This window comes from Zootoca vivipara, chromosome 15, assembly GCF_965207765.1.
Source record: "Zootoca vivipara chromosome 15, rZooViv2.hap1.1, whole genome shotgun sequence".
Classification (NCBI taxonomy): Eukaryota; Metazoa; Chordata; class Lepidosauria; order Squamata; family Lacertidae; genus Zootoca; species Zootoca vivipara.
In genome coordinates, this window is record NC_142598.1 from 11,627,710 (window position 1) to 11,640,553 (window position 12,844).

The 12,844-nt window shown below is 43.6% G+C and overlaps 2 protein-coding genes across 5 annotated transcripts in view; both read right to left on the reverse strand.

The window, feature by feature from the left end:
* The window catches only part of LOC118075325 (alpha-2-macroglobulin-like protein 1), a 75,526-nt gene extending 67,847 nt beyond the window's left edge, over nucleotides 1-7,679 (reverse strand). For both annotated transcript variants that reach the window (XM_060268974.2, XM_088658796.1), the window contains exons 1-4: nucleotides 7,518-7,679; nucleotides 3,701-3,884; nucleotides 533-577; nucleotides 32-176 (exon numbers count right to left, since the gene is read on the reverse strand). In XM_060268974.2, coding sequence (XP_060124957.2) covers nucleotides 32-176; nucleotides 533-577; nucleotides 3,701-3,884; nucleotides 7,518-7,585 — 442 coding nt within the window. In that variant the 5' untranslated portion in view covers nucleotides 7,586-7,679. The remainder of the gene's footprint in view (nucleotides 1-31; nucleotides 177-532; nucleotides 578-3,700; nucleotides 3,885-7,517) is intronic.
* A 1,793-nt stretch (nucleotides 7,680-9,472) lies between these two features.
* The window catches only part of A2ML1 (alpha-2-macroglobulin like 1), a 98,609-nt gene continuing 95,237 nt past the window's right edge, over nucleotides 9,473-12,844 (reverse strand). For all 3 annotated transcript variants that reach the window (XM_088658798.1, XM_060268975.2, XM_088658797.1), the window contains exons 33-36: nucleotides 12,508-12,576; nucleotides 11,679-11,781; nucleotides 10,225-10,266; nucleotides 9,473-9,643 (exon numbers count right to left, since the gene is read on the reverse strand). In XM_088658798.1, coding sequence (XP_088514924.1) covers nucleotides 10,226-10,266; nucleotides 11,679-11,781; nucleotides 12,508-12,576 — 213 coding nt within the window. In that variant the 3' untranslated portion in view covers nucleotides 9,473-9,643; nucleotide 10,225. The remainder of the gene's footprint in view (nucleotides 9,644-10,224; nucleotides 10,267-11,678; nucleotides 11,782-12,507; nucleotides 12,577-12,844) is intronic.

Genomic DNA, 12,844 nt, shown 5'->3' on the forward strand with positions numbered 1-12,844 from the left:
TTCCTGGTTCCATGACCACTCCAATACCCACCTCTCTCTCCAGGCTTGTAAAAGGGCTTGTCTAGCTCCAAGAGGTTAAATGTGGAAGAGCTCTTGACCTGCACCTTCTTGGAAGCGTTTAAGTTCACGCTGTCACCCTGCAGGACTTGGATGAGAACACGAGCTATTTCTCCTTCCTTCACAGTGCCAAAGAGAAAAGCAAAACAGGTTCTAGCAGGAAGATCCAAGAACAGTAAAGTATTTTGCAGTAGAGAGGGTATGTCTCAAAAACTGCCCCTTGCTCTTCTACCTACTTCGCTCTCCCCTAGGGATCAGGGAGTCAACATCACACATACACACTTCCATTTATTACTCCCCCTTCCAATAGATATACACCCCATTCTCTCTCTTTGCAGTTCCACCTCCACCTGCTTCTCTATCCCCTCCTCTTCTCTTCCTCTTAAGTCATTTCCCCCTTCCTCTCTAATTTAAATTCTCCCAGTGCCAAGGGTGCCTGAAAGAAAGGGAAATGATTGGGAAATGCAAGACTTACCAATGGAATGTAGCGCTCTGTTTCCCCTGAAACAAAGTCTGGTACCTGAAGAGGGCAAGATGGAGGTGTGGGAATGTTAAGGATAGTAGGAAAGGATATACTGAATAAATATTATTCTTCCTTCACTCACGCTAGTGAGTGATGTAGCAGAGCAGATTCCCCTCAGTATAGCAGGAAGCTAATTTGCAGATTCGTTTGAATCTCTTTAGTTAAGTAATACAATCTGGCTTGCCCAGATGCATGTCCCCTTTTATCCCTCTTCAAAGAATAAAGACACGAGTCTTTCCTTTAAAAGTAACAAAAAGTTTACTCACATTTCAATTCACAATTTGATCCCTGAAAGGCGGGCTTTACTTAGTAGTTACATAACAAAGTCTGAGTTTGTCTCATATGGAGATTGAGCTCATGTGCTGCTGGCTGAGAGCCAGCAGACAGCAAAATTACATTAAGAGAACAAAATGGCTGCAGGAGATCAGCATGGCAGCAAGAGATCAGCATCAAGAGAGAGATCAAGAGAGAGAAAATGGCCACGTGACTCGGCTCTTTTATGGAGTTAGCCAGGGCCATGCCAATCTCCCAGATCACATGCAGGGGGAGGATGCTCCAGACCAGTGGAACAGGAAGTTACACTGACTGGAGCAGGCATCCCCAAACTGCGGCCCTCCAGATGTTTTGGCCTACAACTCCCATGATCCCTAGCTAAGAGGACCAGTGGTCAGGGATGATGGGAATTGTAGTCCAAAACATCTGGAAGGCCAGAGTTTGGGGATGCCTGGACTGGAGTAACATCCCCTTGCCTGTGCTCACTCTAGGGAAATAAGGAGGGTTGCACTTGACTTCCAATGGATTATATCCCATAGGAGGGATGGAAGAAAAGGGGTTAAGTAAAACAACAACAAAGGTACGAGATTAAAGCAGAAAACATATGAGAAGCATCTGTGAAAACTGGGTAGATTCAACCTACAAAGATGATTTAGTAGAGGAACCTTTGCTTTTTACCATGTTATATAATAATAATAATAATAATAATAATAATAATAATAATAATATATTATTTATACTCCACCCATCCATAGCTGCCAAGTTATCCCTTTTTTACAGGGATTTTCCCTTATGCTGAATAGGCTTCCTCGCGAGAAAAGCGAAAACTTGGCAGCTATGCACCCATCTGGCCAGGTTTCCCCAGCCACCATAGCTGCCAAGTTATCCCTTTTTTACAGGGATTTTCCCTTATGCTGAATAGGCTTCCTCGCGAGAAAAGCGAAAACTTGGCAGCTATGCCAGCCACTCTGGGTGGCTTCCCTCAAAATATTAAAATACATCGGTCTGTTAAACATTAAAAGCTTCCCTAAACAGGGCTGCCTTCAGGTGCCTTCTAAAAGTCTGGCAGATGTTTTTTCTCTTTGACATCTGGTGGGAGGTGAAATGTATCTGGGCATGGAATATATTTTCGCCATAGGGGAGTTTGGCCAGCTAGTCCTGGGCTCAGTTGAGGTCATTGTCTCCATTCATAACCTATCCCTGCTCCCCACCCCACCATCATTCCTCGACCCATTCCCACACCTGCCTCTTCACCAGCTCTGTCTGGGAATTTTGCTCCAGCTGTACATAATGCTCTCTGTAAAGGATGCGGTCTTTAATGTTCTGGACCGCCTGCATATGAAATGGAAGTGTGTCATTTTGCCTGTCTGCTCATTTGGGCAGTAGGGGGTTAACCTGGAGTCCTAGCTGGGGCCCTGAGGTTCATAAAACCAAGCAATGTCTACCATTGCTGTTGTGCCTAAGTGCACATTTCTCTCTTTCCCAGGACTGGAAATCTGAAACTTCTCTGAGCAGGTGCTCCCAGGGGAGGAACACAAGACTGACAAGGAATGTCTAGGGGGAAAAGATAGATATGTACCTAGGAGGTGAGTAGATCAACGTGTTCTCAGGTAACATGCAGAACTTTTTGGTGAGCTTGGGAGGAAGGCTTCAAGGGACAAAGGCCTACTTATGAACAAGGAATCCTGCTAAGAGCCTAGTTAATTTAGGGACTTTTAGATTAGAGCAAGTAAGTTGCATTTAACCAATTTTAATTTGTTTTTGCTCCAAAGGGAATATTCCGGGTTTCTGTAATTTGCATGTTTTATACTTCATCACTTCCTGCTGCTCCCATTCATCCTATACACTAATTTCCTGTTCCTGTGTGGTCTTTGATTATTCCAAACACTCAACACTTGCAGTTTTACTATCACCCTACCTAAGGAGGCTTCAGAGAGACCCCTGGGAAATTTTGTAGGCTGTTTGGTAAGGGGCAGCCTGGCACATAAATGATCTCTTATTAATAAATCTCTTAATCTCTTATTGGCAGTGAGTACAAGAGGGTGCCAGAGAGGGGCATGCACTATTGTGGCTAGGTATCCCTTCCGCAGGTGGTCCAGGACCCAGGGTGGATTGGACATGGCTGTCCCATTCTCTAACATTATTTATATTGATATTGTGTTTATATATTGATATTATTCTTGCATTTTTTATTTTAATGCAAATCATTTGACATAGTTTTTATTGCACTTATTATGCTTGTATATATTTATGGATTTTACTTATTTATTGTATTTTATCTATTGTAAACCACTTTGAAATCTTTGGCTAGTAAGCGGTCTACAAATGGAAATAATAATAATAATAATAATAATAATAATAATAATAATAATGCTATTCCCAGCAGCCTTCACATGATAACTCATGGCTAATGCACAAGCAAGATAATGTGAAAGAGACTACACACGTGAAATGGATTTTGTATTTATAAGATGTAACAGAGGCACTGTTTGTTAGGAGGAAAAAGCGGTTGACTGGAAGAATGGTTTAACAGCAAGTGAAGGATGACAACTGGGCCTGAAATAAGAAATGATGTGGCTATGGGAGGAAATGACTGACATATGTTTGCCACAGAAGCAGGAAACCTGATTTTAAGAAATTGTATTAAATTTAAGTGATTCGGTTTGATTTGTAATAATTTGGAAAATTAATAAAAATAATTTGAAAAACAAAGATAATGAGTTGCAGGGGTGTGGCCATGCAGATATCACTGGGCTACAACTTCCATCATCTCTGATCATTATCCATACTAATTGGGGCAGACGGGAGCTGGAAGCCATTGAGTTGCTTGCAATATATGAAACTTGCCTGGAAGCTGGTGCATTCATAGGTCCCTGGTTTCTCCACATCCTTCTCGAGGAGGATGTGGTGCTGCAGCGCCATCTGTAATGTTACTCTCACGTGGACTTTCTCCTGGAGGTTGCTCAGAAGCACACAGAACTCTTCAGTATCTGGATGGTGAATGACTGCCGGGAAGGTCAACAGATAGTGGCTGCAAGAGAAGAAGAAAGGACAATTGAAGAAGCCACTCTTGGCCTTTAGAGAAGCAGCTAAAAGGGCACTCACCTGTTGCTTTCTGGGGCAGGGATGATCAGCTGGCAGCCTGCAAGTCACATTCATATACCCACCAGATTTTAATTGGCTATACATACAAAGAAGAAGCTTGTTACGACTTCCAGTCTACTGCCAGCGCTGTGCGGCGACGTTTCCCTCGCTTCGAGAGGGGGAGGGGAGAGCCGCAAGAGCGACGCGGCCCCCGAAAGAGCTCCAGATAGAGCGTTCTGGAGACGAAGACTTGGCAGAGCCCGAAAAAGTGACCCCTTTACTCCCCGGTAAGCCCTAGTAGGAGCTCTGGGGCGAGTGGGGTGTCACAGGCCATCGAGCGCCATTGTTACCCTCTGGAAGTGAAGCTCTGAGCCAGCAGCGGAGAGCGGTGGATTGTTCCCAAAGAAAAGAACTGACATTGGGCATCGTGAGTAAAAACTTCAATTGGCTATATAATTCTAAAGAATTGGTCACGGTGGGAGATTCTAAAAATGGAAGTCGGTCTCCCACATTGATTATGTTGTGATGCAGTAACCTGACCCCTAGCTGGGAAAGTGAAAGGAAGCAATTAATTTACCAGGAATTGGACCTTTAAAAATCCCCCAGGAAGCTGGATCTAGGCTCCTGGAGAGATCAGTGAATGGATTTATAATTTTGTTGTTATCAAGATTGGATTATTTTATTGACAACTGGATTGGATTAATTTACAAGGAGATATTGAAGAGGTGTTTGTGAATTAGAATTTGGAGCTATAAATGAAAGAATTAAAATGGTGTGGTATAGCTAGAACTGGACTTAAAATGGTGTCTACTTGGAAATTTGATTCCTGCCACTTCCGGATTTGTTATCTTCTGTTTTCCCATGGGATTTGAGAAGGCAAGACCGATGGCAGACTCAACATCATCAGAAGACTCATACTGGCAAAAGATCTATCTGGAACTTTTGGACATTAAAGACAAATTGGTCAAGAATAATAAGCAACTGCGACAAATTAATAAACAATTAAGTGATGCAAGGTGCAGCATGGAAAATTATGTGGTAAGAGAAGAGACCTGTTCTGAGGAATTAGAGGCAAAACCACGAATGACAGACAGTATTAATAATTTGGAAGAATTTAAAAGTTGCAAAGGAGATGAGGAAGAAGGCTGGCAGAATGTCCCACAAGTGGGAGATGTGGAACAGAATTTGGATCAGAATAAATAACTCCTCAAGGGAGAACCAGGGGGGACTATTGCACTCCCAGTGAGAGAGGGAGTGCAAGGAAATCTCTGGGAAAATGGGAAGGAAGAAGGAGGGTGTTGGGAAGCAGTAAGAGAAGTGTGGAAACAGCACTGTGGGTTTAAAAAAAACATTGGTGGAAGCTTTCGGAAAGGGTGGGAGTGGGTTAAAAAGGTTAATCGTGTGATTTTAGGCTGGATTGATTGAAAAAGTCCGACACTGGTAGGAAATATGGAATTCGCTGAGATATCTGGGAAATCTGGGTCCAGGGAAAGGGGGGATGAATTGATATTAGATTGTATATAAAGATTATGAGTGAGGAGGAAATATTAAAATGGAGTTTCATTGCTGGTAAAAATTTAAGCTAAGGGGAGAGGGGAGATACAATTAATAGAATATAAGGGGATATATATATATATATATATATATATATATATATATATATATATAGGTTATAGATAAAATTGAATGGTGATAATTAGAGAAGAAATGTTAATTAATTTTTTTTATAATGTGAAAACTGCTTTATGATTAATTGAAATAGGGAATCAATGAGGGGGGAACCGGGGAAGTCTATAATGTTATGAAGATTTTACAAGATTATTAGATATATTTCCCCCCCTCTTTTTTGTCTTTTTCTTTTCCTGTGACAGGTAGGTAGCCGTGTTGGTCTGAGTCGAAACAAAATAAAAAAAATCCTTCCGTAGCACCTTAAAGACCAACTAAGTTTTTATTTTGGTATGAGCTTTCGTGTGTGTATCTGAAGAAGTGTGCATGCACATGAAAGCTCATACCAAAATAAAAACTTAGTTGGTCTTTAAGGTGCTACTGAAGGAATTTTTTTATTTTATTTTCCTGTGGTTTTTCTTTCTTTCTCCCCCCCTTTTGTATTTTGTCAATGTATTGTTTTTTCATGTGTATAAAATGAATAAAGATGAATTAAAAAAGAAGAAGCAGAAGCTTGTTACTTGGAATACACTCATCTGTTTGGGAAATGAGAAACTACTGTTGGGGGACCCCAGGGCCCCCAATATGTGATAATGTGGACCCCTGAGTGTGACGGTTAAACGGGAACTTATAGTAGCCTATCGCTTTGAGAAACTGCTGAGAATGCCTTTCACTTTGCAAGCGCCCACCACCCCAATGGGGGCAGAGAACAGCTAAAATCGTTATCACTAGCACGCAAGTACATGGTACAGAGCACAAAGCACAATAAGTGTTTGCAACAGATCATCCAAGGATGTGCAGACACTGCAAATGTTGAATGTATCTAGAAATGAATAAAGCTATATGCCAGGATGCTAAGGCTGAGCACAAGTGCGCCAAGGTGAAATGTACGGTATCTAAATGTATTTTGGCCAACAACAACAGCTTGCTTGCTTCTTTGAATGAGGTAATGAGAAATGTTTCTATACTCCCAATAGGCTCAGGGCGACTGCTATTCTCACTTGTACCATTAACTACTTGTGTTTCTATCCTCGGACTGCAGATCTAGAACATATATAGATCTATATATACTGAGGCTGTAGATCAGGGTCCCCAAACCAAGGCCCGGGGGCCGGATGCAGCCCAATCACCTTCTAAATCCAGCCCGCGGATGGTCCGGGAATCAGCATGTTTTTACATGAGTAGAATGTGTCCTTTTATTTAAAATGCATCTCTGAGTTATTTGTGGGGCGTAGGAATTCATTCATATATATTTTTCAAAATATAGTCCGGCCCCCGCACAAGGTCTAAGGGACAGTGGACCGGCCCCCTGCTGAAAAAGTTTGCTGAGCCCTGCTGTAGATCTATAAAATATCTATGGATCTGTCATCCCAGCAGGAGGAATGGATGGTGCACAGCAGCAGACGCCATGTCAATTTTGCTGTCTTGGGTGTTGGGAGGTGGGGTGGCCTGGGAGGGTGAGGCACCCGTAAGTGGCATGGTGCTGAGGCACCTCCGAGGTCTGGCACCAGCCCTGCTCCGACAAGTCATGGGAAAAGCCCAGGGAAACCCGGGGAAACCATTTGATGATGACATTCCCCAGAAGAAAAATGAAAACAAAGAGTAGCAATTTCATAATAGCCACCCAAGACCACAATAATTCTGTTTTTATATGTGCTGGCAGCTGCCTAGAGTGGCTGGGGAATAAATAATAAAACGATTGTCATTATTAAAAAGAGGTCTACTGTGGAAAATCAAAGGCCCCTCCAGCCCAGCCTCCTGTTCTCACAGGAGCCAACTAGATGCCTGGAAGAAGCACCTGAGCACCACAGCGTTCTCTCCTATTGTGATCCCCAGCAACTGGTATTTAGAGTAACACTCACATCCCACTTAAAAAAACTGCCCAGGAAATAGAAATGAAAAATAAACATCTTACGGGTCTGAAATGGCTGGAGCTGTGAGTGAGAGCAGAGCCAGGGCCCAGAGGAACATAGCTGCCCCCATAGTTGGAGCTGTGATGGGCGGCAGAGACTAGATCTCCGTTGGTGCTCAGAACCAGAGCTGGTGTAGAGACCTAAATACTGGCCCAGAGATTCCTCTGTTCCCATGAGGCGCATGAACTTAATTTCATCTGGGTCAATATTGACTCTCCTCCTCCTCCTCCTCCTCAGAGTAAACACAATATGTCCCTGAGGCTCCTCCCTTCAACTCCATGCAGGGAGATGGCTGCGACTATTCAGATGAAAGAGAGACCACTCACTCCTTGTCAGCCTTCGAGACAAACTGAGAAGGGATTAGAAATGGTGTGAACCAGAAGCGAAGGAGGGCCAACCAAATGGCAGCATATATATATATATATATATATATATATATATATATATATATATATATATATCCGTTTCCACAGGCCTACAATGTTTCTGTGATTTCATCACATGGAGAGGGAAAAGATATTCAGAAACCAAGAATAATCCTATTGAGATATATGATGTGTTCAATGGCTAGATCAGGCATCCCCAAACTGCGGCCCTCCAGATGTTTTGGCCTACAACTCCCATGATCCCTAGCTAACAGGATCAGTGGTCGGGGAAGATGGGAATTGTAGTCCAAAACATCTGGAGGGCCGAAGTTTGGGGATGCCTGGGCTAGATAGTGCTTGGATAACTGTGGGAAATCCTTGGAGGCCTGGGAATCAAAAGGGTAGGGCCAGGGCAGTCTCGAGCAGATCGGGCGCCCTGGCGCTGAGGAGTGGAGATTGCTCCGGCACCCCCGCCCTCGCAGGGCGCAGCATGGTTTCTGCGCGCCTTCACCGTGCAGCGCCCCACCTACCGGCCCGGCGCCCTGGCGCACCGCGCCACTGGGACTCTACCTAAAGCCAGCCCTGGGTAGGGCAATATGTTCATAGAATCATAGAATTGTAGAGAAGGAAGGGACCACAAGGGTCATCTAGTCCAACCCCCCTGCAATGCAGGAATTTCAGCTAAAGCATCCGTGACAGATGGCCAAATGTCCTTCAGACTCCAAAAAAGCTACCCTTGTTTCCTTTTGGGGGCTTTTTTCTTTTTTAAAAAAAGAACTAAAAGATACACTGGCTTGCAGGAGTGCTACCCAGAACCAATATAACTTACTTGGCTATGCAGACAGCAACATCTGTACAAGCTCTGCTATCTCCTTTTATTTAGAAAACTTGCAAAATGTGTGCTCAAGATACGGTCTGTGTAGTTTGGATGCAAGAGCCCCACTATTTCTCCATCCCCTCTGGGTGGAGAAACCAATAAAGAATGAGCTCAGGCTATGTGGTTTGCCTACTGCAAGGACTGGACGTGCTGAATACTAGTTTCAGGCCCCATCAGCTGGCTTGTTTGTACTCTGCCTCCTGTCAAGAAGGAGGCCGCCAGATTGGTTGATTGATTATGACGCTGCATGTACGTGTGCCTTGAATGGTACAGAATAGATTCAAAGTGAACTTTATACATGCTAAGAAGGACAGGTAAACATGGAGGGAGATTGATCTGTGGGTCAGTGACCAGTCAGACTACCCACATTGAGATTGGCATCAGCTATTGAACAGTCAGGGTTCAATAGCTGGCAAGGCTACTAGAACTTACAGTAAGTGATGAGGCAATTGTTACAGGTAGGTAGCCGTATTGGTCTGACGTAGTCGAAACAAAAAATAAAATAAAAAATTCCTTCCAGTAGCACCTTAGAGACTAACTAAGTTTGTCATTGGTATGAGCTTTCGTGTGCATGCATCAAACTTAGTTGGTCTCTAAGGTGCTACTGGAAGGAATTTTTTTTATTTGATGAGGCAATTGTAATCTATAAGGTTTCATATAAACCTGTGGAGGGAATAGTCAACCAAAGGTATCTGATAGAAGAAAGCACCACAGAAGCAATTCAAGTTTCTGTTTATTTTCTGAACTAGAGTTCCACTGCATGGTTCATGTTGTAAAAGACAGGGCCACTTTTTTCCCCAAACGGTCCCCAGCTCCTTAAGTTTGGCTCGTCTGAATTCCTTTTCTTTCCCATCCTGTGCCTGTTGCACCATAGGAATTTCTCCATCTAAACCAAGAAGAAGAAGAAGAAATTTAAGTTCTCTTCAATATGGAATCCAGAGTGGGAGATACAGGAATGCATCCTTTTAGACTTTGGGCACATAGAAGTCACATTTATTCTCCTGGAACAGGGAGGGGAACATAAGAAGTATGGATTGGTTTTTCCCTTCTGCCTACTAGTCTGAAGGAAAAGGCCTTATATATCTGTGAAATCTGCATCCACTGTATGAAATGCCTACCAGTCTGAAGGAAAGGGCCTTATATATCTGTGAAATCTGCATCCACTATATGAAATGCAAATCAGCCTAGGATAAATAAAGAAGTTCATTGTTAGCATCACAGAGCATTTTAGACATAGAGCTTGTCCATACCTCCATTTGCCCCACCAATTACCCTCGGGGAAACCTGATCTTTAGAGCTGAGTCAGAACAAACAGCAATGGGGTTTTCTGCGGATTGCTGTTTGTTCCGATTTAGTACTAAAGAGTGGGTTTTCCAGGGGGAAATGGCGGGGGGAGGGAGGCAAAACCGCTATATGCACAGAGGCCTAAAGCATAGATGTCTAACTTCAGGTCTATGCATGACTCACCTCAGTAGCATGGGTCTACATATTCCACTGTGGACTGTTCATCTGAAAGAAATTAAGGCAGATCGTTAAACTCAGCACTGGCCACAATCATGATATCCTCACTTCCTGATACCTCTCTTCATTCTTCCATAGAACCATAGAATTGTAGAGTTGGAAGAGATCCTGGGGGGGGGTCCATCTAGTCCAACCCTCTGCAATGCAGTAAGGCAACATAAAGCAACTAGCTGGAGAGACCCATGATAATTCTTGATGGGACAGAGAAGCATTATGCTTACCATCCTTGGCATTTGCCATTTGCCATTTTACAGCCCATTCACTTGGGTCCTTTTGGAGCTCTTCACAATCCGTTTTTTTAAATGACCTTCAACAATTTAGTACCACCAGCAAAGCTGGCCATCTCACTGCTCACTTCTACCTCTAGATTGTTCATGAACAAGTTAAGAACCACAGGTCCCAATACCAAACCTTGTGGGACTCCACTTTCCACATCCCTCTAGCAGGAGAACTGTCTATTTTTTCCCTACACTCTGCTTCCTGCTACTTTAGCCACTTCCTGACACATATGCTTGTTTGAAGATCAGTAGTTTCACATTTGAGTTCTTTGAGAACTCTTGGATGGAGACCACCCAGACCGAAGAATTTGCTGGTTGCTATTCCATCTATTAAGCCTAGAACTTTATTGGCGTCCCATCAACCATATGATTCCAAACTGGAACTTAGACTTCACAACATGTGGTCTCCCTGAGCTGAAGGCACCTATGATGGCCCACAGATTTTTGCTGACTGACTGAGACTGTAAATACAGGGTGATTACAGAATGCCTGAAGGCCACAGTACACAGAAGGTGGGCTGTATTTGGCTTCACAGGTCACAAGCTGCACAGACTTGGTGAGAAACACAATGAATTAAAAATGCTAATATTTTTCAAACCCAGTCAGCATCTTAAAAAGCAGAGACATTACCTTGCCGACAAAGGTCCGTATAGTTAAAGCTATGGTTTTCCCAGGAGTGATGTATGGAAGTGAGAGCTGGACCATAAAGAAGGCTGATCGCCGAAGAATTGATGCTTTTGAATTATGGTGCTGGAGGAGACTCTTGAGAGTCCCATTGACTGCAAGAAGATCAAACCTATCAATTCTTAAGGAAATCAGCCCTGAGTGCTCACTGGAAGGACAGATCCTGAAGCTGAGGCTCCAATACTTTGGCCACCTCATGAGAAGAGAAGACTCCCTGGAAAAGACCCTGATGTTGGGAAAGATTGAGGGCACTAGGAGAAGGGGGCAACAGAGGACGAGATGGTTGGACAGTGTTCTTGAAGCTTTGAACATGAGTTTGACCAGACTGCGGGAGGCAGTGCAAGACAGGAGTGCCTGGCGTGCTCTGGTCCATGGGGTCATGAAGAGTCGGACACGACTAAACAACAACAACATTTTTCAACATGAGGAAGAACCTACCTGGCTGATAATAGTCATAGACTTTGACAACTGCTGGTTTCAGGTCCTTCACTGGAATGTCTTGGCTCATGGCCAAGGTAAATGTCTGCCTCTCCTTTCCTAGCTGAGAGAAAGACTTTGGATGTAAAGAGAAGTTGAGGACAAAGTGCGGTTGAGGTCAACACTAAATGGTTAGGCCATCCTGCGATCACCTCCATTGGAGGTGAAACCGCAAAAACAAATATGCTGGCTGCTTAGATAGGATAGTTTCTGCACAAGAACAAAGTAACAGAAAATCCATGGCTCTAGTTTCTGTTTAAAACAGACAAAGAACTGCAATAAAAAACAGCATGGCACCAGCCCTTTCATTAAAAGCATCCAGTTTTGCCTCCTGTGGTTTGTCCGCGCCATAGTGCGGGGCCAAAAACCACACTTTTTTTGGTTTTGAGCAGTGCCGTGAGTCAGGTGGCTCACACCAGAGTGTGGGAGCAAAAAACAGACGGAAAAGTTACCTTGGCCCACATTTCGCTGCTCTTCCTCCTCCCCCCGTTGGGACACTTTAATGAATTATTAACCAGCTCAATAATTTAATTTAAATTGACAATTTTAACAACTCTCCTTATTAACAGGTCTGGATTGTTCTCATAAGAATGCTGCAAGCAGAAGAGGAAATTCTTGGCAAGCTGGACCCGTTGAAATGCCCTTTTCTGTTACCCTTGGTCTTCTTCTTTTGCCTGGCAAGGCGACTTGTGAAGGGGGCCACTACAACGCAGCAGTGCCATTGGCCCAGTTGTCAAATGGTGTTTGTGCTTTCCTATTACAAAGCTGCATTTCTTTTCCCCATACTGACCTGCTCCAGGTAGATTGTGAGACGCTCCTCTCCAATCTCCACTCTTTTCACAAGGGGCTGTTGCTTAAGCTGAGGACACAGAATGAAAGAATTAAGGCTTCCTTGCCACCAGTTTTGTCACCAAAGGGAGGTTTCGTAGGTCTTTGGTTGCTTGCATTGTTTGAGGGATAACTGACAAATCTTTGAAAGAAGGGGATCAGGAATTATGTCCCTTGCAAAATTGTATATTTTGATATCCATCTGCAAGCAATCTGTTCAGATCATTGGTAAGAGGGATCTCTCTCTCTCTCTCTCTCTCTCTCTCTCTCTCTCTCTCTCTCTCTCTCTCTCTCTCTCT